The 24,587-nt window shown below is 50.3% G+C and overlaps 1 protein-coding gene across 1 annotated transcript in view; it reads left to right on the forward strand.

The window, feature by feature from the left end:
- The first annotated feature begins 1,323 nt into the window (after positions 1–1,323).
- Positions 1,324–24,587, forward strand: part of GYPC (glycophorin C (Gerbich blood group)) — a 44,824-nt gene continuing 21,560 nt past the window's right edge. Inside the window, exon 1 of the mRNA XM_029224898.1 lies at positions 1,324–1,779. Coding sequence (XP_029080731.1) covers positions 1,737–1,779 — 43 coding nt within the window. The 5' untranslated portion in view covers positions 1,324–1,736. The remainder of the gene's footprint in view (positions 1,780–24,587) is intronic.

Raw genomic sequence — 24,587 nt, forward strand, 5'->3', positions numbered from 1 at the left:
TGTATCTGAGCTCTATAGTTTGTCTGGATTTCTACCTTTGCTGTTCAGTCGTTTAGTTAGTTACTTAGTTTTTGGCTTCCTGTCTATAAGGAATTCTTGTTACTTTTTGGTGCTTTTAACGTGTCCTACCCCAAGAAATTAATTAAACAAACCTCTTATGCTTATGTCTAAAGGCCAGTTAACTGTAAGTGAGCCTCTGAGAAGTTCTCCCATAAGTGAGGTGGGATGACCTAGAGACTCATTCTTCAGTTACCTGGCCGGTCTTTGGCTTCCTTTCAGCTCCCCAGCTGCATTTCAGATAATTGAAGTTGTTTTATTTATGAACTCTGAACACAGCGGATACTATTATCCAACATGGACCTATATCTATTACAAAACAAAATGTTACATGGTTACAGTAATCACTGCCAGCTTCTACTAAATGCCTTTTCTGCCCCACTGTTATTTTATAGACATTGTCTCTCTAAAACTCTGGAATGTAGGTGTTCTTGTCTCCATTTTACAGATGAGGAAACTGAGACTCAAAATTTCCACACCTGGCCAAAGACATTCTGTGAATAGTTCACTTCACGTCAACATGGACATGTTGAGCATGGAAGTCTGATTAAAGATATATAAGCAATATCTAACTTAAGAGAATTAGGAACAGTTTCCCACTGTGTCAAACAGGCAGCTCTAATAAAGATGCCTGGAGTGGTCCAGCCTGGGAGGCACTGGGCAGAGCACCTGCATCGCACACCTCCAGGGGGCAGCCTTGAGTTGTGTTCAATCCAGAGGGTACTCCCAACAGCACACACATTGTACAGACAGCTGGAATGGTGCCCTGGGATTGCAGCAGAGATGAGGACTCTCAGGTAAACAGCAATGAAAAGCACCACGGGAAAGATCAGACATGAGACAGGAGAAGGACAGGGTGTTTCCTGGGACTGGGATTTAAAACAAGGTTGACATGTTCTCAAGCTCCCTGCCTTTCTCTCTGCAGGGCGAGGAGAGCTTAATGCTGCATATCACGTACCATTCTTTTTGGCTGAGATGGGTAGACTGCATTTAACTAACCAGTGTCAAAATCCAGGTCGAGTTTTTAATTGCCTAATAAAGTGAATTCTCCACAAATTCCACACTGTCTGGAAGCCTCAAACAAAGGTGATCCAAATAAGTCACAGGCCTTTGTCCAGCAGTCCTTTTTTCCTAAGACTCTTTCTCAGACATTAGCCCATGGATTGGGACAGCGCGCCAGAAGGGGCCAGCAAGCCAGGAACTCTTGCCAGGCCACAAAGGCTCCGCGGATCTGAGAGGCCTCATAAGGACCAGCCAAGACTGAAACGCAGGTCTGGCTGTATTTGGTCACCGTCCCGGATGGTGGCGGGGCAGGCTTTATGTCACATCTGGGAGTTTTTCAGCCCACACGTGGGGTAAATCTCAACCACGACCTCTGTATGTGGTAGCTTCACATGGAAACAGAAACTAGTTAGAAAAATGTGATTCTTGCGCAGGGAAGTCGGAGCACAGAAGAGTTCAGAAGTGGGCGGGTGTCTGTGTTAAAAAAAAAAAAAAAAAAAGGGGGGGTGGAAACCCCACCAGCCAAGTCTGCAGAAAAAACTAAATGAAGTCTGCCTATCTCGGGGCCGGAGCCCCTCCCCTCGGGCCGCGCCGAGGAGTGTGACACAGGTGCCGCTTCCTCCCGGCTGCTGAGGGTCAACCACCGTCCCCCGGGCCGCGCCCCGCACTGGTCGGCGATGAGCAGCCCCCAGGTCACACAGCCGCCCCCGTCCCGCCAAGGTGAGTACTCGCCCGGGGACGGGTCCGCGGGGGTCGAGCCGGGGAGGGGGGGGGGGGCAAGAAGCCCCGGGGTTCCGGCCGCGCCCGGCCTCCTGGGGGACTAGGGGCCCGCCCGGCCGCGTCCCCGGGCATCGCGGGGCCCCGGACATCACAGCGCCCCGGGCATCGCGGAGTCCCGGTCCGGAGCCCCGAGCCTGGTGCGCGGGTTCCGCGCGCCCTGGGCCTGGAGAGGCCACCACCGACCCCGCGGCCATCCGCTGGCTTTCTGTTTCTTTGTGTGCTGTTGGGGATGTGCCTGTGGCCAGAACTTTCCCCCTAAGAGAATAAAGGGAGAGAGGCAGATCGGTAAGCAGCGCAGAGAGAAAGCACAAGTTGTTTGCCGGAGCTGCCCGGGCAGGACGGTGGAGGCGCGTCCGCAGAAACTCTGAGTTAACTCCGCCAACTTCCCAACTCTCTCCCCGGGCCGGGCGGGAACCAGCCACACGCCCACGCCCATGTTGCAGGGATCCGCTCGCCGTGACCATTTGAGCGGTTGCAATTCTTCAGAGGCTGTTTTCTTTCTTTCTAAAACCAGCACATGCTTTCTTGCGGAAAGGAAATCTCCGTGAGATTCTCTGTGAATCTCAAAAGCAACGTTCCGAAACACTGCTGGGCCTCCCCTGCCACAGGGCTTTTGCAATAAAGAAGTAACATTTTATTTAAAAAAAAAAAAAAAGAATGATGATCCCTCCTGTTCCCACCCTGGTTAGGTCTGATCGTATGGAACTGTCAGAGAGGAGACATTCTGAGTCTGTAATGTAATCACGTTACGTAATTAATATGATCATGGTATGGGTTTATACGTCTTTAAAAAAAAAAAAACAAGGTTGTGTGGCCTTAGGCGGCAAACTTGAGCCTGGGTGAGCGCGGCTGGGTCTGTATCTGCATGCTCTGCCCCTCTGTGTGTAGTACACGGCCACGTGTGTACGGGTGGCTGAGGTGCTCGGCGCCATCTGGGTGTGCACGGAGCTCCTTGTGGAGTCAGGGCCTTGCTGCCTACATGGGGACCTCTTGTTACAGGGAGACAAGCCCACCTCTCTTAGCTACAGTTCCATCACCCGCACAGTGGAGCTAACAGGATAGTGTGTCTCTCTGGGTCGTGAGAAGTAAGTGCATGTCAGTGGCTCAGCGCAGAGATGCACACACGTGAAGTGCTTGATAAAGGTCGGGCATCCTTATTTTCGTTTCACATCATACTGTGGATCCATGAGTTCGTGTGAGTTAGTGTTTACGCGTGTGTATGTGTGTGTGAGGGTGAGTCAGACACTAGTGAGTGTGTGTGTGTGTGTGTGTGTGTGTCGGGACCAGGGTTAAGGGGACAAGGCACTGTAATTATTCCAGTTCAGGCACCGAGGAAGTGCAGGCCTACAGCCATTCCTGTCTGGAGAGGACAGGCTTGCTCAGGGAGCCTTGCCCTGCCCCCGACCGCAGCCTCCCCCTGCCCCATCCTCCCCCTACAGCAATTCTCCAGGATTCAAGTTTCAGACCTTGACCAATGACTGCAAATACTTCCCTTGCGGAACTGATGGGGTTGCAGCACTTACTTGCATACCATTCCAGATTACCCTTAGGATTTACTTTCTGGCAGGATCTCTGCCATGGGAGAACCACGGGGCCCTATTTCGTGCTGCTGACTCAGGCAGGATGTGTCTATATCCTGTCTCAGTTTACATCACTGCCCCTCAGAACCAGACGTTAGAACAGAGAGGACCCTCTGCTCCCTCCCGGCCAGGCCTCCCCTAGCCTAGCCTTTGGGCTTATGGGTTCAGCCAACTCCCATAAGCCCAAAGGCCACAGTTATTGCGGAGGAGTCCTGTGCAGAAATCCACTGCCTTGCCCTTGGAGGGAAGGGGTCAGGCTCAGCAAGGAGATGGCCAGGTCTGGCAGCTTTATATAGAATGTGCCACCTCTGGGAAAAGCAGGGAGGGTTTCGTTCAGTGCCAGATGACATTCCATCACAGCCATTGCGCAACCCCTTCAGATATCCGTGGCTTTGGGAGTCACATGGCCTCGGCACAGCCAGCAGCTGGACCGTCCAAGGGTGCCCAGAGTTGCGCAGTTATTTCTGGGGACTTGCAGTGCCCTCTGGGAAACAGGAGTGAGGGGTAAGAGGTGTTCTGTGTTTGGTGGGAGCGCATCCGCCCATTCACTATGGGGAGAGAGAGAGAGGCCCTTCACTAGCACAGAGAGGCTGGCAAGTAAAGTCAGTTTGCCTCTTTGGGTGGCAGATATATAGTCCATCAAATGCCCTTTGGAGACCCCAACCAAAACACCTTTCAAAGAGTGAGCAAACACAACAGGCCCAGTAAGCACAAGGTACAAACCAAAGTTAAACAATGCGTGAAGAGTTCATAATAGAAAAGAATAACTTTCTTCCCACCTCCAAGGCAGTAACTTTATTTATTTATGAGACTCCTTCTAGAAGCATTATATGTAATACAATTAATTTTTCGTTGGCAAAATGAAACACATATTCGACTTCATCTTTTTTGTTCATAAGACCATATCCTACAGATTATACCTTATCACCATATATAGACTCATCCTTCTGGGGCTGCACAGCATGAATATTATAAATGAATTGGTTATTTTATTTAACCAATTCCTCCACAAATGGACATCTGGGCTGTGTACAGTCTTTGATTTCTCTTTTTAACCACAGTGTCATGACAACCCTTGTAAGTAGGGTTTTGCATGCATGTGTCTGTATACCTTTAGGATAAATTCCCCCAGGATTTAATTTCTGGGACCAAGAGTATGTACATTTACAATGTTAGTAGATAATGAAAAATTACCCTCCAAAAGGTCACATGAATTTCTAACACTTACCAGTAGCCAATGAAAATCGTTATTTCCCCACATCCTCATTCACACTGTGTGGTTTTTATCTTGGCCAACCTGATGAGTAAACCATGTTGTCACCTTTGAGTGCGCCTCTGCAATTACACGTGTTTTTGTACCTCTGTAAGATATTGTATTTGTTCTGCTGGGAAATACCTTGTATGGCCTTTGCCCACTTCCTACCAGGTCCCTAACCAGTGAGGAAACACACCCCAGAAGTTAAATGATGTGTCCTTTCTCTCATGATGACTAAGAGAGTGGACCAGAGCCCCACACTGGGCTGTGCTGTGGAGTCAGACCAGATGTGATCTCATCCCCGACACTTACTGGCTTTGGGGAGGTGCATGATACCTCGGAGCCTCAGTTTTCTCATCTGTAAGTGGGAAGGATAACAGCGACTTGGCAGGAGTCACGTGATGAACGAGAGACTAAGGACCTGGCACCGCGCCCAGTGATAGTGTTATTTGCGACTGTTGTTAACAGAGCTAATCAAAGCAAACCTAGCCTGCAGGTGCTAGTCATCTCCAGAGTCTCCCTAGCAGAGGGCAGCTGGGTTTGCTTTGGATAATGTAAGAACAACGTCAGTACCTCTATGCCAAGGCCTGTGGTCCAACCTTGCATGGGTCACTCCTCTACAGCCTGGTCTCACAGGCATATTCTCCCCTGTTTTGCAGATGAAGCCCTGGAGGCTGGAGGATGATGACCTTCCCCAGGGCTCCCAGGTCCCGAGGGCACAGCCAGGCTGTGAACACAGGCTGTGAGACCCCAGAGCCAACAGAGGCCAAACTAAGGGGGGCGTTAGGGTGCATGTGGACCTGCTGGCCCTGTGTGCCAGGCGGGGCCTTCTGCTGCCCACATACTGTGAGAAGTGTGCCCAGGAAAGCCTGGCTATGACTTTGCACAGACACTCAGAGCCCGCTAACGACTCCACAGTTTTTCAGCCAGGCCTGTGGTCTAACCTTGGCCTGTGGCTGCCCGCCATCACTCTCATCTCTGTGGTCGGGCCTGACCCACACTGGGCCACCTGCTGCCCTCCACACTGCCTTCCACAGCTCGCTCAGGTTGACATCCCCTAGGGCCCCTCTCTGTGCCTGGATCACCCTGTCCCTCCAGCTTCACCCTCACGCCTGCCCGCTTCAGGCCCCTGGGCTCTCTGGGTACCGCCCCCTGCACACATACACCTACTGGTCAGTTAAGGCGTCCCTGGGCCCTCCTGACACTAGAAAACCACCCACCCTGGCCCTGGGGACACTTTGCAGCCCTGACAGATTTCTGAGTCTGTCGCCTTCCAGGAATTCTGACTTCCAAGAAGCTCTGTGACCCCACCTGTCCCCCCGCCACTGGGGCCTAGCTCAGAGAGGTGCTTAGCCAGCAACTTGGACATGAACAGGTGGCTGCACAGACAACCCAAAGGCCAACACTTCCAAGCCCATGTCTGCTCCAAAGGCCAAAGGCCCCTTTTATTTACTTTTTTTTTATTTGTATTTATTTTTTTTGCGGTACGCGGGCCTCTGACTGTTGCGGCCTCCCCCGTTGCGGAGCACAGGCTCCGGACGCGCAGGCTCAGCGGCCATGGCTCACGGGCCCAGCCGCTCCGCGGCATGTGGGATCTTCCCGGACCGGGGCACGAACCCGCGTCCCCTGCATCGGCAGGCGGACTCCCAACCACTGAGCAACCAGGGAAGCCCAAAGGCCCCTTTTAAAAATCATCCACTCAATAGCTCCTATTCCAGAACTCGGAGGGCAGTAGAAAATGAATTGAAATGGACAAAGAATCAAACCAAAACAGATTCTCAGAACACGCTGATGGGCCCCAGCCATCACCGCCTAGCTCTCCTTCCCGCTCAGCACTGATTGGGTATTTCATCTTCTCCCTCCTTCCCCCCTCCCCTCCCCCTCCCGCCCCCCCCATCTTTGCTTAGGGCTTCCTTCAGATCATTATGTAATCTGAACCTCTACAGGAGCTCCACTTCCTGCCCTTAGTCATTATAAATTTTAATTTGGGTACATCCTTTCAGAACAAACATTAGTGTGCAGCATCTTAGCCAATGGCAGATACTGTCAAGGGCCAGTTCTCTCTCACCCCAGCAAGAGCCTGAGCCCAAGATGCTAGGTTCCTTCACAGACCCAGCCTCACACAGCTGCCCCCAACCCTCCCTCCAGCCACCGGAGAGCCTGTGTTCTGGTTCCCTGCGCTCACAGACAGCCACCCACCTGCCTCGCCTGGTGATGGGTGTCGGAGCATCATTGGCTGCCCACCTGCCTGACTCTGCAGCCCTGCCCTTCCTCCTGGCCCAACACCTTCTGCACCTCTCATTCATGGCTCTTTAGGACTGACGAATTGCTGGAGACTCAGCGTGGACTCCTCTGAGAGTTAAAAACTGCAGGGGGACCTAGTCATTGGGGGGCCCCCCACAATACTGTGAGATCCACCTCCTGGAGTTTGAGCAGGTGCCCACGGTAAATATCAGAGTAAAGTCTTCTTGAGTTTCCGGCAGGAAGGAGGGGACCAGTGCACCTGTTCTTAACAAAGCCTGGCCTCAGGGAAGCTAGTTAACCAGAGCCGAACCCGATGGGATACTATCAGAGCATAACTGACCTGGGGGAAGGAAAATACCCAACTCCAGCTCACTGTAGCCATCTGGGCCCACCTGCAAGGAGAGAAAAACACGGAGGAACACTTGTAAAGTTCACACTCCAGAGGGATGGGCTACAGATCTCATCCTAGGACCATAGGGTGCTTCCCCTCCCCCACACCTCGCCACCCCGTTACAATAGCTCCTTTTATCCAGTATATGACATCTGGCTGCCAAGAAAAATTACAAGACGTACTAGAAGGCAAAACACACAGTTTGAAGAGACAGAGTCAGAACCAGAACCAGACATGGCAGAGATGTGGGAATTATTAGACTGGGAATTTAAAACAACTGGGATGAATAACTCTTTATGATGCTTTTATTATAGTCCCTGTCTTGTATCTGCCACATTATCCCTTCTCTTATTGCCAAAACACTGCAGTCAGCATACTCTCTGGGGCTCAGTGGATACACCTCTGACCCCTGCCAGGTCTCTTAGGATAGGAGGCTTGCATTTGGGGGCCCTTGGGAGGGACAAGCTCTCAGCAAGTTTACCCCATCATCTCACTGCACCCACCACACCTGATGGAGGCATTTTAGCTCCACTGTGATGGACAGACTGGCATGCCACTTGCAGGGAGCACAGCTGGGACCTCCTACCCTCCTTCTCCTTCATACAACGCCCACTTTTATGAGGGTTCACGTATGTGGCTGCCAGCTGACCCTGGGCCCCAGCACTCCCCCCTTGGACCCTGGAATGGAGAGTCGTCCTATTTTACCCATAGCTATGGGCACACGTATTCTCAGCAGTGTCTTAAGGTGAAGGGAATTGTGGTTTGTCAGATCAAAACCAGGTAAACAATCCTGCCTGCCTGCCTTCTGCGTTGGGTTCCGGTCTGTGACCTCTGTGTTCACTAGGCAGCAAAGCCCACTGGCTATGAAAGGCCTTTTCGCTTGAGATGCTCCCCAAGCACTTTCGCTGGAACCGTACACAATACACACAGCCTTTAGCAAGCAGGGGCTTCAAGCTCAGTTCCCCCTGCTGTACTTTTTGAAGGCATTTAGAACAAATACACTTGGCCTCAATTGGCTAGTGATGAGGAGGTTACAATACCAGCTTTAGAGCTCAGGATTTGGTCTTGAATGTGGACCAGCTCTGACCTGGCCGTGGCCTTGAACATGGCGCCAGCCCCTTGGCGTCTCAGCTCATAGATAAAACTCCTAGTATAGTGCCTGGTCCGAGTTCACCACTGCCCCTGCCTGAGTGCTTGAGGGTGTCCTCAGTGAGTTCGGGCTCACTCCCCACTGCCCAGCTCCCTCCGCATGCCCTGCTCCTGTCCCTGTTTGCTCATTTGCCACTGAAAATAATACCAAGGACAGGAGGCACAGTCTGCCCTGGTCCTTGGGTTCCAGGTGGGCAAGGCCCTCAGACCCAGCAGGGGAGCTGCCTTTGCAATAGCCCTGGGATGCTGTTCCCTTCTGAGCTAAGATGGCTGCCTCCGAGGCATCTGTTCTTTCCTGCATTTATCAGAGTGGGTAAGGTGGTCGGAGAGCAGCAGAGAGCATGTGTCCTCTCCCACCAGCTATGTGACTTTGAGAAAACCTTTTACCCTTTGCAGTTCAGTCTCCTTACCAGCCCCACCTCCTCAGCCGCACCTGAACACCAGCCCCTTAACCGTAGGGGTCTCGGCTGTCTTGGGGAAGAGTAGCCTCCTTAAACACACTCATAGATCAGCTCGGTGCTTTGTGACCACCTTGAGGTGTGGGATAGGGAGGGTGGGAGGGAATTGCAAGAGGGAGGGGATATGGAGATATATGTATATGTATAGCTGATTCACTTTGTTATACGGCAGAAACTAATACAACATTGTAAAGCAATTATACGCCAATAAATATGTTAAAAAAAAACATGAATGAATGTATGGATAGATTGAGGAATGGATGGATGGATGGATGGATGGAGGGACAGAGAGAGGGAGGGAGGGAGCGAAGGATGGATGGATGGATGGAGGGAGGGATGGAGGGATGTGAAGTTCCAACCAGTGTAGACAAGCCTGGTCTACACAGACAGTGCTGTCGGTCCCATATTCACCTGCGTCCTCTCCCAATCCTGTGTAAGCCGTGCTCCCTCGGTGGCCCACAGTGGCCTCTGGCTCAGCCCACTGACCTTTCCCCACCTGGCATGCCTTGTGCACCCCAACCTGTGTGCACATGGGGCCCCTTCCCTCCCATCTGGCCTGCCGACGCTCCATCTTTCAGTGTCTTCTCTCACCAGCGTTTTTCTCTTTCCCTTGATGCTACCATTGGATGGGTGCAGAGCTGGGCCTCCCCTCTCTCCTGGGAGGGGCCCCTTCTCTCCCTTTCCAGCCTCTTCCCGGTGCTCGAACTCCTGCGAGGAAGCTGGGCCTTCTCTCCTTTGATCGTGCCGTGGGACTGACTTATCATTTGAATGGCCCTCCTTCAGCTTCTGCCAAAGTTCTCATTTTAATGAATTCATTTCAGCTTTGGCTGAAAATCCCAAGCTGTCATTTTTTTAAAACTTTACAGTCTCTTTTTTTTTTTCTTTTCTACAAATTCTGTAAAGTATCCCGACCGACTGTCTCCCTGACTCAAAGCGTAGAAAGTCGGCTGCGCTCTGCTTAAGTTATCTCATTTCACCCTCTAGCAGCCCTACGGCAAGTATTTTTATCTCCATTTTGCATGTGATGATACAGAAACTCAAGAGGCAACGTGCGTCGCCGACAGCCGAGACCCCTCACTCGTGCACAGCAGGTGTTTCTAGGAGGGGCTTAGCCAGGGCCACCTCACACATCATGCACAACACTTAGAGCTTTCAGAGAACCACAACAAAGTTTTGGTTCTTTTAAAATCAAACGGGAAAAATGAACTTTTAAGACTAAACCTTGCATTTGTCTTTATATCAATGCACCTCTAAAATAAAATTGTTAATATTTGGGGGGAGAAGAGACCAGGAAGGCAGACCACCTAGGCCCACGAAGGCCATCCTGTGGCCCTGGCTCAGCCCATCCAGGCCCTGGGGCTGGGTGCCCACTGGTCCCTGCACAGCCTGGCCGCTCTCCCTGCCCAGCCCTGACCCTCCTCTGTGTGGCTTCCATCTCGAATCCGCACACTCCCCCACCCCCGGCACTGCTGCCCAGCCCAACCACGGCAGGGCCCCTGGGCTGGGCAGCTGCAGTGTCTGCCCCGTGCCTGCTCTTTGCCTTTACCCTCAGGAGATTGGGAGAATCCAAAGGAAATGCGTGAGGATACCCAGGACTGACTCTCTCTCTCTCTCTCTCTCTCTCTCTCTCTCTCTCTCTCTCTTTTTCTTGGCCACGCAGCATGCAGGATCTTAGTTCCCCAGCCAGGGATCAAACCTGTGCCCCCTGCAGTGGAAGCGCAGAGTCTTAACCACTGGACCACCAGGGAATTCCTATCTCTATCTCTCTCTGTCTCTATCTCTATGTCTATCTCTGTATTTCTCTTATCCTCTTGCTTTTTTAAGTGAGGAAATTAGGCTATTCTTCACTTCAAAGTTTAAAAGTAAGTTTCCTTTGCCCTGTTTCATTATGAAAGAAGCAGTTCCTGTTCACTGTACAATTATATATACAAGACCAAGAAGAGGGATATAGGAAGATTCTCTCTAGAGCAGAGGTGACTTTCAGGTACCCGTGGGATAGCCAGGTGACAGCTGGAAAGCAGTTCAGAAAGAGACCCAGGCAGAGATAAAGACGGAGGACCTCTGTACAGAGGCCACACAGCGAGGGCCCGGGGGGAGCCACGAAGAGCCTGCTGAGGTCGCACTGATCTCTCTGGATGGTGGATCTCAGCACAGGTGCAGAGGCGGTGTGGGGAGTCCTCTTGGCTACACCTGGGAAGGATACACATGGTACCTTGTTCAACCAGAAGATGTTACCTGGATGTAGCTATTATTACTCCAGAAATGGATATTATGAGCTCCATGGAAATATGAAAACTGGGGTTCAAAGAGGTTATTCCCCCAGGGCCTCACTGGACACCACTTGCACTGTCCAGCCTCGAGCCAGGTGTACCCTTCTGCCTCTGGGATGTGGCTGCCCACCGTGCTGGGAGGGGTTTGCCCACGACCCCCTGCCCCTCTGTGCAGCTCCAGGCGGCCCTCAGGTCGCTCTCCTGCCTCAGTAGAAAAGGCCGTTCTTTATCCACCCCACCCCGGGCCGCTAGTGCCGGCTCCCTTCTGCTCGGCTGGCCCCCACCTGGCGGCCCAGCAGCTGCCGATGAAAGGCTCACGAGGGCTGGGCTGTGACCGGGCACGTGCAACCAGCTGAGGCCGACCCACATACGGTTCCCACTCTTCCCCGGGGAGGCAGCGGGCAGCTGCCTCTCAGGGTCACTGCCAGGGCACCAGGAGAGAATAACGCCTCCACCAATTCCCGGCCAATTTCTGGAACGCCTCCACCACAGACCCACCCCTGGGCTGGCGGCATGGTCTTTTGTTGAAGTATCACCAGTCATGGGACCATTCCTGCCCTGTATGTCCTCCTCCGCTAGGCACTTTCAGATCTAGTTCCTTTCTTCTTTCAAGCCTCACTACTGGCTGTTTATGCATTCTCTATGTACAAGCTTACATCGCTCACCCCAACCTCCCAGCCCATCCCTCCCCCAATCCCCTCCCCCTTGGCAACCACCAGTCTGTTCTCCCACTGTGTACCACAGAGAACTATATTCAGTATCCTATGGTAAACCATAATGGAAAAGAATATTAGAAAAGGAATACATATATATGTATAACTAATTCACTTTGCTATACAGCAGTAATTAACACAACCTTGTAAATCAACTATACTTCAATAAAAAATAAAATGAAAAAGAAAGAGGCACCACTCGCCTTCTCTGATAGGTGAATAAAGCAAAGCTCAGAGAAGTTAGGAGAGTTTACACAGCCAGCTGTAGTGCATGGAGTGCGGGTCTCTGCTTCCCTTGGGGGTGCACTGTTTCTGCCATGGAAACTCACTCAGCAGGTTCTGAAGTGGGGACAGGATGGGGTGGTGCAGAGGAGCTAATGCTGGGACTGCAGAGTCACCAAAAGGAATGAAAGCCACACATCCCTCAATCTCCCAAATCAGTGGCTTCCCACCTGGGGTCCCCACGCCGAAAAGCACACACGTTAAAAAACGATGTCACAGCTACAAATCTCCACTGCAGTTCTTTTCAGGAGAAATGACATTTCTACAAAATAAATTCTTAGATGAAGTCTGGAAATATGAAAGCAATAAAAACCCATCTGTTATAGTGGAGTGGGGGAGAAGAGGCCTGGTGACCCCACTCCAGGGCCGCCTTGTGATGGTCACCCTCAAGTCATCGCTGGACATTGAGGGCTTCACGTAACCCAGTTTGCAGCCTCCTAGCTGGTGCCTCCCAGGACAGCCGACTGATGTCCGGGCACTATTCATCGTCAGTGATGATGCTTTGGGGCTTGCATCTCAGAGGATCCTTCCGAATTAGACATTTCCATCACATGAAGCCATAAAATGCCTTCACTGTGGTTCAATTATTTGCCTACAGCCAGACTGCAGTGTACGCCCAGCTGTCAATCACTTTACCAGTTAATTCCCTGAGAGAGGTTCTTATCGTTTACTTCAAGAGTCCATGAAGAAAATCTGAAAAGTTAGAAACTAGATGGATAATTCCATTAGGGAAACAATTTATCCACAAATGTTTACTAACCACTGTGTACATCCGTGGTTTATCAACAGAAATTAATAGGCTTACAATGTGTCCATCTTGTCACCTGCCCTAGAGATGCAGGAGGAGACAAAGAAAGTCTAAGACAAGATCCTTGCCCTCAAAGCGTCGTTGGCTTCTTGGGGCAGCAAGACGCACATCATGACAGGAATAAAAAGCATCCCATTCTCCTAGTGAGAAATTTCTTATCACAGGAATTCAGGTTTCAGATCGAATTGCCTGTGTCTTTTTGATATTTAAAGAAGATATCTAGATATTTAAAGAATAACTTAAAGTAAGATAACTTCTCATATATAAATTGCTATCTAAAACTAGCTAATATTGACAGCTGATATTAAATTATGGTGAATTTCTCCTTAACCAGATATAGGTTTATCTTGTTGAATTAAGACTTTGTACTTGAAGAAGTTGTCAGTGACCTGTCAACTGAAAAGAATGCACAACCGGGACTTCCCTGGCAGCACAATGGTTAAGAATCCGCCTGCTAATGCAGGGGACATGGGTTCGAGCCCTGGTCCGGGAAGATCCCGCATGCCATGGAGCAACTAAGCCCGTGCACCACAACTACTGAGCCTGTGCTCTACAGCCTGTGAGCCACAACCACTGAGCCCGCATGCCACAACTACTGAAGCCTGCACGCCTAGAGCCCGTGCTCCGCAACAAGAGAGGCCACCATGATGAGAAGCCCATGCACCACAACAAAGAGTAACCCCTGCTCGCCATAACTAGAGAAAGCCCATGCATAGCAACGAAGACCCAATGCAGCCAAAAAAATAGATTAAATAAAATCAATAAATTTATTAAAAAAATAAAACTTAAAAAAATGCACAGCCTGAAAGTTGAGAGTTATGTTTTATTCAGTGGACAAATCTGAGGACTTAAGCCCAGGACACAGCGTTCAGATAATTCTGAGAAACTTTTCCAAAGAGGCAAGGTGGGGAGCCAGGATATATAGGAGTTTTCACAACAAAAGACCAGGTAGTCAGAACATCAAAAGATTACTGTTAATCAAAGAAAACCAGACATTTCATGTTAATGAATTTAGCGCTTTTCTATGTATCGGAAGATGCAAGAGTCTGGGCTCATTGAAATCATTCCTCTGATACGCACCTCTGCTCCCTGGGGCCAGTGTCCTGTGCTTTCTCATCCTGAGTCTCCTCCGGGTGCATCCTTGCGGGTGGCTGCAGTGGCTGACTGCTGGATGGCGGGCATCCTGTTCCATCCTGAGTTCTCTCAGGGCTCACCGTCTGTAATGTGATGGCTTGATGGCTGCAGCGTCCTCTGTTTACTGATAAGACAGGCAATAGTTCACAGACCAATGCTGATTGTTGAGAACATTCTAACTCTGGGAAATGACTTAAGTCAAGACAAGTTGCAAGGATGTAAAAATACAAAAAGTACTGCAAGTATACGGGGTACCTGCTGTGAGCATGGATGGTATGGTGTGTCATACACGCTGAGCAAATGTTGGTTCGAAGTGTTCGTTCCTCGTCACCCTCATCCGTCACTGTGAGTTGGGTCTGTGGATGGAGCCTCCATCTTCCAGATGCAGGACAGGCTGGGAGTGGCAGAGCTGTTATTTGAACCCAGATGCTCCAACCCTGAGGCTGTCTTTTAAGCCCTGCTCACCGCCACCATTTGTATGTGTAGGAAATGGGGAGTTTCAAAGGGGAACAAAATTCTCTTTCACAGGAGTGAAAGAAAGTTGGTTCTAATGCACTTTTAAACTACACTTATTTATATCAGGCTTTGGTCACCACCCCTAGGTCATTTCCTATTTAAGAATCTTGGAGCTTCTGGAAAGATCTTTTGGAACATGCTATTTTTAAAGAACTCAATTGAGTGAAATGATGTTTGTCACTCACTGAAAAAGCAAACAATGCTAGAGAAAGTCAGAATACATCTTTGAGGACAATGCAGTCAAAGGCAGATGAAATCCATGGTTTCCCTTCCAAGTTCAGACACCCTGGAAGGCTGTGTTTCCCACACAAGGGCACTTCGGGGCTGTTTATTTCCTGAGGCTCTGGCCTATGGCCAAATCTTCACCATCCTCTGTGCTTTTGGTAAAAGCCATGGGGTCACACTGCCCTGAAGGCACAATTATCTGAGTTCCTGCCCTCCTTGCCCTGGGGCTCTGGGAACAGAGGCCTGACTGTCTACACAGATAAAAGGCTGACGTCTCACTGCCCTGCCTCCTGCCCAGGGGCCCCATGGTTCTCCTTTCAGCTCCCTTGAGTGGGGCCCTCCCTGAGGAGAGATGAGCAGAGGGTGGGAGTTCTCCTCTGACTCGGCTTCTGACGTCTCCTGAGCCAACTAGCTCCACTCAGGGACCCTTGTACCACAGCAGGACGCTGCCCAGACCTCCTCTGGACTCCCTGGAGCAAGCCCTTGGTGTAGCCAGGCTGTGACCACTTGGATAGGCCATTTATCTTGTTCTGGGACCTGACATCTCAGGGCTCAGGATTCCCTGGTGAGACTCTCTATGACGGGGCCTTGCCAGTCAGTGGAGTCAGCCAGGGGAGGTACCCAGAGCCCAGTCGGAGAGGCCTGGGCCATATCCCTCACCAGCAGAGATGGCCTCAACCCCGTGCAAGGTTTAAAGCCCATGCCACCTCTCCAACTACTGTCTTAACCCCACCACTAACCAGTGCAGGTGAACTTGGGATGGTGACGTCACCCTCTTTGGCTTCCACTACCCTGGTGCCTGCATCCTCTCAAACGCATGGAGTGTTCAAGATGCAGCGAGCCCTGGGTGTGGCCAGACTCTGGAATCTATATAAAGTGGCCACAGTAGTGGACAGTGGCCTGCGTTCTAACAGCTAATGATCACACAAGTTGAAACTATGGGCTGCGAGCGTGACAGACCTGGGTTCAAGTTGCAGGTCGGCCACTCAATGGCTCCATCCCCGTGGGCACCTTAAATGAGAAGATGTAGGTAATGGCCCAGGCCTAGCAGGGGGCAAGCACAATGCAAATGTTAGCCTGAGAGGGAAGAGAGAGACTCAGTGACACAGGGACTTAAGCCAGGGGTCTGCAAACAAAGGCCCACAGGCCAAATCCACTTGCCACCTGTTTTTATAAGTAAAGTTGTATTGCAACACAGCTGCACCCATTTGTTTGCACGTGTCCATGACTGCTTTCATGGGACAATGGCAGAGTTGTAGCAGAGACCCCATGGCCCACAAAGCCTAAACTATTTACTATGTGGCCCTTTATTTAAAAAGTTTTCTGACCTCTGTCTTGAACCAACAGGAACATCTCCAATGGCTCGACTTCTAGGCCTAGAGCCTACCTGGCCCCATTGCACCTCTCTCTGGGGAAACCATAGCCTCATGGGTGGATGAGAAGCCACGGAAGAAAGACCTGTAGCTGAGGCCAGGGACCAGGCAGCAGCCAGGGAAGCCCATCAGGCCAGGCCCAGCTCTCACCTGGGTGCCGACGGAGTGTCTCATTCCCCTGACCTGATCCACCCAGGCTGCCAAAGGGAGGATCCCTTTCCTGGCCTTCACCTTCTCTGGACCTCTTGTCAGCCCCTTTGTAGACACAGGCAGCCAGAGCTCTCCTGCTGCCCTGCAGAAAATCCTCACTCCAACTAGGCGGGTGTAGGAAAAAGGGCCACACACCAGACAGGCTCTCCCGGGACCAGCCATCTCTCCCCCTTCATTCAGAAAACAGGGCTTCTCACTAGGACCCAGACTGGTGTTGGGCCAGGAGCATTGTCCTGAAATTTCTTTTTTTTTTAACTTTTTATTTTATATTGGAGTATAGTTGATTAACAATGTTGTGTTAGTTTTAGGTGTACAGCAAAGTGCTTCAGTTATACATGTATCTCTTCTTTTTCAAATTCTTTTCCCATTTAAGTTGTTACATAATATTGAGCAAAGTTCCCTGTGCTATACAGTAGGTCCCTGTTTATCCATTTTAAATACAGCAGTGTGTACATGTCAACCCCAAACTCCCAATCTATCCCTCCCCCTTACCCTTCCCTCCTGGTAACCGTAAGTTCATTCTCTAAGTCTGTGAGTCTGTTTCTGCTTTGTAAATAATTTCATTTGTATCATTCGTTTCTTTAGATTCCTCGTATAAGCGATATCATATGATATTTGTCTTTCTCTGACTTACTTCGCTCAGTATAATAATCTCCATGTCCATCCACGTTGCTGCAAATGGCATTATTTCATTCTTTCTATGGCTGAGTAGTATTCAATTGTGTGTGTGTCTGTGTGTCTGTGTGTGTGTGTGTGTGTGTGTGTGTATCACATCTTCTTTATTCATTCCTCTGTCGATGGACATTTAGGTTGTTTCTATGTCTTGGCTATCGTGCAAAGTGCTGCTATGAACATTGGGGTGCGTGTATCTTTTCAAATTATAGATTTTGTCTTTTCTGGGTATATGCCCAGGAGTGGGATTGCTGTAAATGGCGTTATTTCATTCTTTTTTTATGGCTAATATTCCATTGTATATATGTACCACATCTTCTTTATCAAACTTATTGACATCTTTCCACATCTCAGGAGGTTATTATCCCTCTTTTCAGATTGTATATGGAGTCTCAGGGGGGAAAAGTGTGTCCACACCTCACCAGTTATAAAACAGTGGCTCCTGAGTTCAACCATAGTCTCCCTGAGTCTACACCCATGCTCTTTGCCTCTGCCACCGGCACCAGCAAGCTTTTAGCTCAGACGTCACAGTCCATGAGCCTGTTTTGAGCACCAACTGTGTGTCAGGCCCTGGGGATGTGACAGTGGACAAACCAACAGTCATCCCAAAAGGGAGCTTATGTTCTAGTGCGGATAGACAGATGGACACAAGACAAGTGGGTAGAATGCTCAGTAGGTGCGATGGTGCTAAGTGCAGGGAGGATGATCAAGCCAGGAAAGGACAGAGGGTGGAGGGACGAGAGGGGCTGCCATTTTAAAGAGAATCTCCACTGGGTAAGGTGATGTTTAGGAAAGACCTAAAGGAAGCCAGGGAGCCAAACGCAGGAATATCTGAGAGGAGGCAAGAGGCAGAGAGCACAACACGTGCAAAGGCCCTGCAGTAGGAGCAGGCTTGGCCTGATCAAGGAACTGACAGAGGCCAGTGCCCTGAGGAGAGGAGAGTGGAAAGTGGTAACTAGGAGATGAAGTCAGACAGATAAGGCGGCAGAGGGACAGTGGGACTGTGTCCCAGTACCTGCTGTAGCACCTTCCTGAGTCTCCCCTGCCAGAAGGCTTCTAACCCCGAGAGAGGAGCCCTTCAGCATCTCCCCTCTAGCAAGTCCCTGAGTGAGCCGTGACACAGGGTAGGAGCTGAGAGGGAGGGAAGAAGATGGCGGAGAACTCCCAAGGGGTGCCTGAGATGCAGGGGGAGATGGGGGGGACTTCACCAAGTGCCCCGTTTGCTCTCAGCTGCCCTGAAAGACGCCTCAGATGCAGGCACACATGTGCACACACGCACATACACACACAACAGAGGCCGGCTTTCAGAGCCTCTCTGAAACTGCTAGTTGCATCTTTCATGTAGAGCTTTTCCACAGGACCGTGCCGGGCTCTACAGAGAATGAGTGTGGATGTGGGGTCCCCAGTACCTGCTGTCACAGGCACTCTGGACCCTTGGGGACCAGCTGGGAGCGTGAAGAGATGGGACAGACCCCCACCCAGGGCTGGAGGGGGCGTGCGTTGGTCCCTCCCCTGCAGCTTTGAGTCCACGGAAGCCCCGGGGACGCAGCCCAGCAGAGGGCACGGAGCAGCCCCCAGGGGTGGAGGGTCTGGCCAGCAGGGGTGGAGAAGAGAACCAGGAAAGGGTGTGGACAAGGGTGGTCTAGAGCCCCAGGCTCCTGGGGCCCATGCTGCCACCTGCCTGGGGAAGGAGGTCCCCACAGACACCTCAGCCTCACCCAGAAGACACAACCGGCAATCCCAGAAAGGCTTCTGAGAGCTGGCCTCTGTCCGTGTGTGCACACGTGTGCCTGCATCCCCAACGGGATGAAAGAACAGCCTAGAAACACAGGCTCTTTCTCCCTGGGATCGGAGAGGTGGCCAGCACAGGCTCCTACAGCTCAGGTTGGAAGCCGGGACTCTACCGCCTCAGTCTCTCTGCAACCCCTATGTCAGAGGCACAAATTAATACAATTCTCTGCAGATGCAGGTCCCTCCAGCAGCCAGGTTCATAAGGCAGGAACGGACGTTGAGAGATCTTTCTCATCTGCTTCATATTTACACACTGTTGTGTTTAGTCTTCTGAGCAGCCCCAGGAGCCGTCCAGTTAAGTGACCAGGGCCTCGTAAACACAACCCAGGAGCTCATCCTGGGTGCCTCCTGTCCTCGGATAACGTGATCCCAGCACGAGAATCCAGGTGCCACTCAAGTGACTGGCTTCTCACCTCCATGAACAGCCCTGCTGGAAGTCGGGCCACCGGGCACCCGTTTGTACTCGGAACTGCTCACACATACCAAGGCAGGAGCACATTTCTTATCTCGCCAGGTCCTCACCGCAGCCTGATACAGGCCGGAGGGCGTGGAGAGGGCGTGGAGAGGGCGTCAGCATCTCCTGAGTCTCTCTAAGCCAAGGTGCCAGGGCAGGCTGTCCGTGTGCCCACTGGGGAGGGGAGTGCTCTTATACACCGCTTAAAAGAGGGGTCGGGGTATCACACAACCCCTGAGTGTTCCTGGAAAGGGGATAAAGTGACTGTCCCGAGGCCGCACCAACAGCAAATGGCAGAGGCAGGCCCACATCCAGGCGTCATTCGATTCCAAACTGCACTTGACAGGCTCACCTACAGGCAGGCAGTAGCCTCCCCCCATGATGCCATGCACTTTATGTGCTACAAACCTAAGGGGCTTTTGTACCCAGCCCTAAAAGGGAATGAAATACTGCCATTTGCAGCAACACGGACGGACCTAGAGATTATCACACTAAGTGAAGTCAGACAGAGAAAGACAAATACCATATGATATGCTTATATGTGGAATCTAAAAAAAAAAAAAAAAAAAAAGATGCAAGTGAACTTATTTACAAAACAGAAATAGACCCACAGACAGAAAACAAACTTATGGTCACCAAATGGGAAAGGGAGGAGGGATAAATTAGGAGTCTGGGATTAACATGTACACACTCCTATGTATAAAATAGATAATCAATAAGGACCTACTGTATAGCACGGGGAACTCTACTCAACATTTTGTAATAACCTATAAGGGAAAATCTGGAAAAGAATTTATATATATACACACACACACACACATATATACATATAATAACTGAATCGCTGTTCTATACACCTGAAACCAACACAACATTGTAAATCAACTCTGCTTCAATAAAAATATAAAATCTAAGGGGATAAATGCTTCATGCTTAAGCGTGTCCTGCCCCCCTCAACACACACAGGTGGGGAGACCTGGCCGGCAGCACCCTCAGGGAGCCCACCTCTTTGCTTTCAGCTCAGGTCCCGCCTCGCTCCTGAGCGGGGTCGCCCGTGGTGCTGCCCTGTAGCAGCAGTGCACATAGCTTGGCTGTGTCTGCGTGCAAAGGCGTTGTATTTCTTCCGGCTTTTTTTTTTCCTTCCCTTTATTCACGCTGATGGAAATGGCTCCTTCACCCAAGGTCTGCCTCTGATAAGGCTCCAGCGGTTTCAAGAAAGCAGAGCTGAGCTTCTTATCAGGCAGCAGCAGGGGATCTGGTGCCAGCACTGGGCTGGCCTGGTGCTGATAAAATGGTCCTGGGCCCAGCGCTCACCAGATGCTTTCTCAACCTGCCCCCCGGGCCCAACCCGTCAGAAGTGTGGGCAGTGAGACCCAGGAAGCTTCTTTGCTTTCTTAGACATGAGAGCCGACTTCCAGTGACCACAGGCCACAGGACCTGATGGGGACAAAGTTTTGGCATGGAGGCTGATGGGGGGAAAGGGCCTCAGGAGGCCTTAGGGCTCCGGACATGGCAGTGGGAGCCAGCTCCTCCCAGGGGCGTATTGGGATCAAGTGTGTGGTTTGAGCCCTTCCCTGTGAGGCACTACTGCTCCCAATAAGACACTGAGACTAGGAAAGGGGTGGGGGGTGTGGGGAGGTTAAGGCATTTGGTCTAATGTGGTGTGATCGGGTTTGAAGCAGGTTTGCAGCCCCCAAAGCCCAGGTTGCCCACCCTGCTCCTGGAAACTCTGATTTGAAGGAGATCAAGGAGCTCATCCCTCCTCCGACCCTCCACACACACCACTGGAAGACAGAAATTCTACCTTCAAACGTTAACTTCTTTTCCTTTAAGCTTGGGTCACTGTTAAACTTCCTTGTCCTTAGAGTAGGACAGACTGGGCTAGCTGACTGTTTTGTGAAAAGTGACTTGGCCTTTCTGACCTTAGTTGTCCCATCTATAAAATGGGCTGGTCATCCCTGTGTCCAGTGCCCTGCTGGGAGCACCCAGGATTTCACAGGTGGAGGGCATCTCGCCACAACTGGCCACCAGGGTCCGCCCTACATTGGAAGGTAGGGCCAGGGCCTGGCAGCAGGGTCAGCAGTAGAACCTTAGTCTGGGTTTGAATCCTGGCTCTGTCCTTGGCTACTGTCTCTGAGCTTCAGTCTTTTCATATTTAAAGCAAGGATGGAAATGCCCGGCTAGCAAGATTGTTCGGGGGAGTTCAGCTCATGAGAGGTACTTGTGATTTGTGGTTGTCCCGTGAGAGCGGGTTTTGAGTGAGAAGTATCTTGAGCATGAGATGATGTGAGTGAAGCCCCAGCACAGAGCAGACCCATAAAAAGCAGCGGCAGGAGCCCAGCTGATCTCCTGGCTGCCCTCTGCTCCAGGCCGTTATGCACATGGATGCATACAGGGCTAAAGGTCCCTCCAAGACCCGGTGGAGACAGTAGCCTTCCATGCAGGGTGGTCAGGCAGGGCCGCCTGGCACCATGGGCCAGTGACTGGAGGTGCAGCCACCGAGGGGGCCCGCAGGATGGGTGCAGAGGGGTGCAGCTGCCTTCAGATGATTTGCAGGAGTGCTGTCAAAGCAAACGTCATGGAAAGGATTGGCGGCATAGCTGGGCGGAGCAGCTCCTGCCTTTTTAGTCCCTAAAGCAGGACCATGCGGGTGGTCGGCCCTGAGATGGACAGGGCCTGAGAGGCCTGAGATTAGAGCTGAAATATCGAAAAACTAGCCTTCCCAGACAGCAAGGCTGACAAACGCTGAAGGCCAGAGAAAGGGCCGGCTGAGGAGCAGGCCAGGAGGACCAGCCAGGTTGGCTGCTCACGTGAGCTGGTGTCTGGGGAAGAAGCAGTGGGGCCCCTCAAATCTCTCTCCTGAAATCAGTCAAAGCATCCATGGGTAACCATGAGAACCAGAGGACCAGCATGTGTAAATGTTCTCTGCAGTGTGGGGAGATAAAAGCAAGCACCTGACACCTAGTAGGCGCTCACTTCAGTTTGGTTGGTTTAGCAGTCACTGCACACTCCTGCTTTTGTAACTACTCGTCTGGATGATTTTTCCTTCTGCATTTCACTGGACTGCTGGGAGGAGCTTTTACTTAGTAAGCTTTTGATGACCACCTTCTATGTGCCGGTCACCCTGCAAAATGCCAGACACCAACAGGAAGATGCCACAGCCCTCCCGGTACCCCAGAGTTATTTTGATGTGTTTGATGAGCTTGTCCATAGAAACAGGAGGACACTTCCTCCTGGAAGGTCAGAACAGACACCCTCCATGGGTGGTGTTGGACCAGAGTGGATTGACGTGTGGACATTCACCAGATAAGCCAGGTGGAGTGGACATTCCAGGCAGAAGGCACAGCATGAGCCAGTACCTGGAGGTGTAAAATAGAATTGGAGTCCGTGTGACCTCCAAGGGGCTGACAAGGGATAGGCAGGCTGTGAATGTGTGAGATGACAATGTGGGAATTCCGACTGCTTGAGGCTATGGCTCTGGGCTCAGGCCCGGGAGTTCCCAGTGCTCTCCTCTGGGTGAATCCCTATTAGGAAACTCACAGTGCATCTGCTAAGTTGACAAAAGAACTGAATAGTCTGTGGAGGTGGCATGCAATATTTGGGACATACTTACACTAAAAATTGCGTTGTTATTTATCCAAAACTCAAATTTAACTGGCATCCTGTGTTTTTTCTGGCAACCCCAGGAGGACAGGACCTGGACATGGGTGTTTTTTAAAGGGTCCCATGAGATGCTAATGTCCAGCCAGAGCTGAGGACCGTGAGTCAGAGGCTCCTACTGCTGTGAGCAAGCCCACCATCTCGAGCCCCTGGCCAGGTCCCTAACTACAAAGATTTCTAGTAGATGGGGCATTTCCAGTCCTAAAAACATCTTTGGGGAACCTTTTGAGATTTCCCCATTATTCGTCCTTTCCATCTATCTCATGGATGCCACCCACAGTAGTGAAAAACTTATTTTTTGTGTAAATGTGAAAATCTGAAACCCATCTTAATTTTTTAATGCTTTAAATGATGTAATTGTAGAAACGATTCAATAATTGGATATATTTAAATACAAAACAATAAATCCTTATTCATAATGCTCCAACACACTGATGTCTCCTTCATTAACTGCTAACCACACTCCTTCCAGAACCTCAAACTCTCTAACCCTCAAGACTCCCAGCCTTGTCAGGTGTGCCTTCCTGGAGCCCCCACCTCACACCCATACCACCTTCTCCATGTCCACTACTCTCAGCCCTGTTGATAGCTCATTGCGTCATGCTGATCCTCTCTTGATAGCTCCCAATGACTCTTCTAAACTTAGAAGAGAGAAAGTTCTCCTCCTCTCCATCCCTGTGCTACAAAATTTCTAGAGATTCCCTTTTTCTATAATCTCTCACCTGTTCATTGCCTACAAGAGAAGACTCAGCTTCTCTAACCTGACCTTTAAGACTGTTCATTGCTCATTACTCACCAAGCAGATGAATGATAAAGTTTATTAATGATATTGAATGGGATAGTGATGTTAGAAGAAGTAATAAGACAAGGAAAAGGAGGAGAGGAACATAAACTCAAGACATGTACTGCATTTACTCATTCATATTTTTCCTTCCTTCTTCTATTCCAAATAGTTACTTGAAAGGTGTAAAATTAAAAATCACATTTGTTTCAATGTAAAATCATCCATAGTAATAAGGATAAAGTTATTTGAAATCTATATTGTCTTAGACCATCTGGCTTACCTTGGAGTCCTGATCACTCAAATAGATCCAACCCTGTAACTGGCTAATGTCTTTTCGGGTAACTGTTTTTGCTCTCTTATTTGGTTTGTTTAAGAAATTAGTACACCAGTCCAATAGAATAATAAATTGTGTTTGTATTTACGCTTCTTCCCATAATACGTGTTAGATTTCAAACCCAATTTTGAGGTGCCAAGATCCCTGATGGGGCAAGATGGGTAATGAATCCTGTTTATATTGGCTGCATTAAAACAGTAGGAGGGTGAAACTCACCATTCCCATCAGTCATTAGATGTTAACCAGTTGTTGGACTTTAAACAAACCACCTACAAAATTCTGAAATGAAACAAACTCTAAGTTTGTTGGCTTTCTTTGATTAGTCTCCAGGGCATTTATCACTTTCTGTGAAAGAAACATTTAATTTAGATGGCATTGCGTTTGTGTCATGGGATTTCAACTGACAGGAGGAAGAGTTATGTGTGTGTTTATGGCTTCTTTGCTT

Source organism: Monodon monoceros, unplaced genomic scaffold (genome assembly GCF_005190385.1).
Source record: "Monodon monoceros isolate NGI ecotype Baffin Bay Population unplaced genomic scaffold, NGI_Narwhal_1 Super_Scaffold_16, whole genome shotgun sequence".
NCBI lineage: Eukaryota > Metazoa > Chordata > Mammalia > Artiodactyla > Monodontidae > Monodon > Monodon monoceros.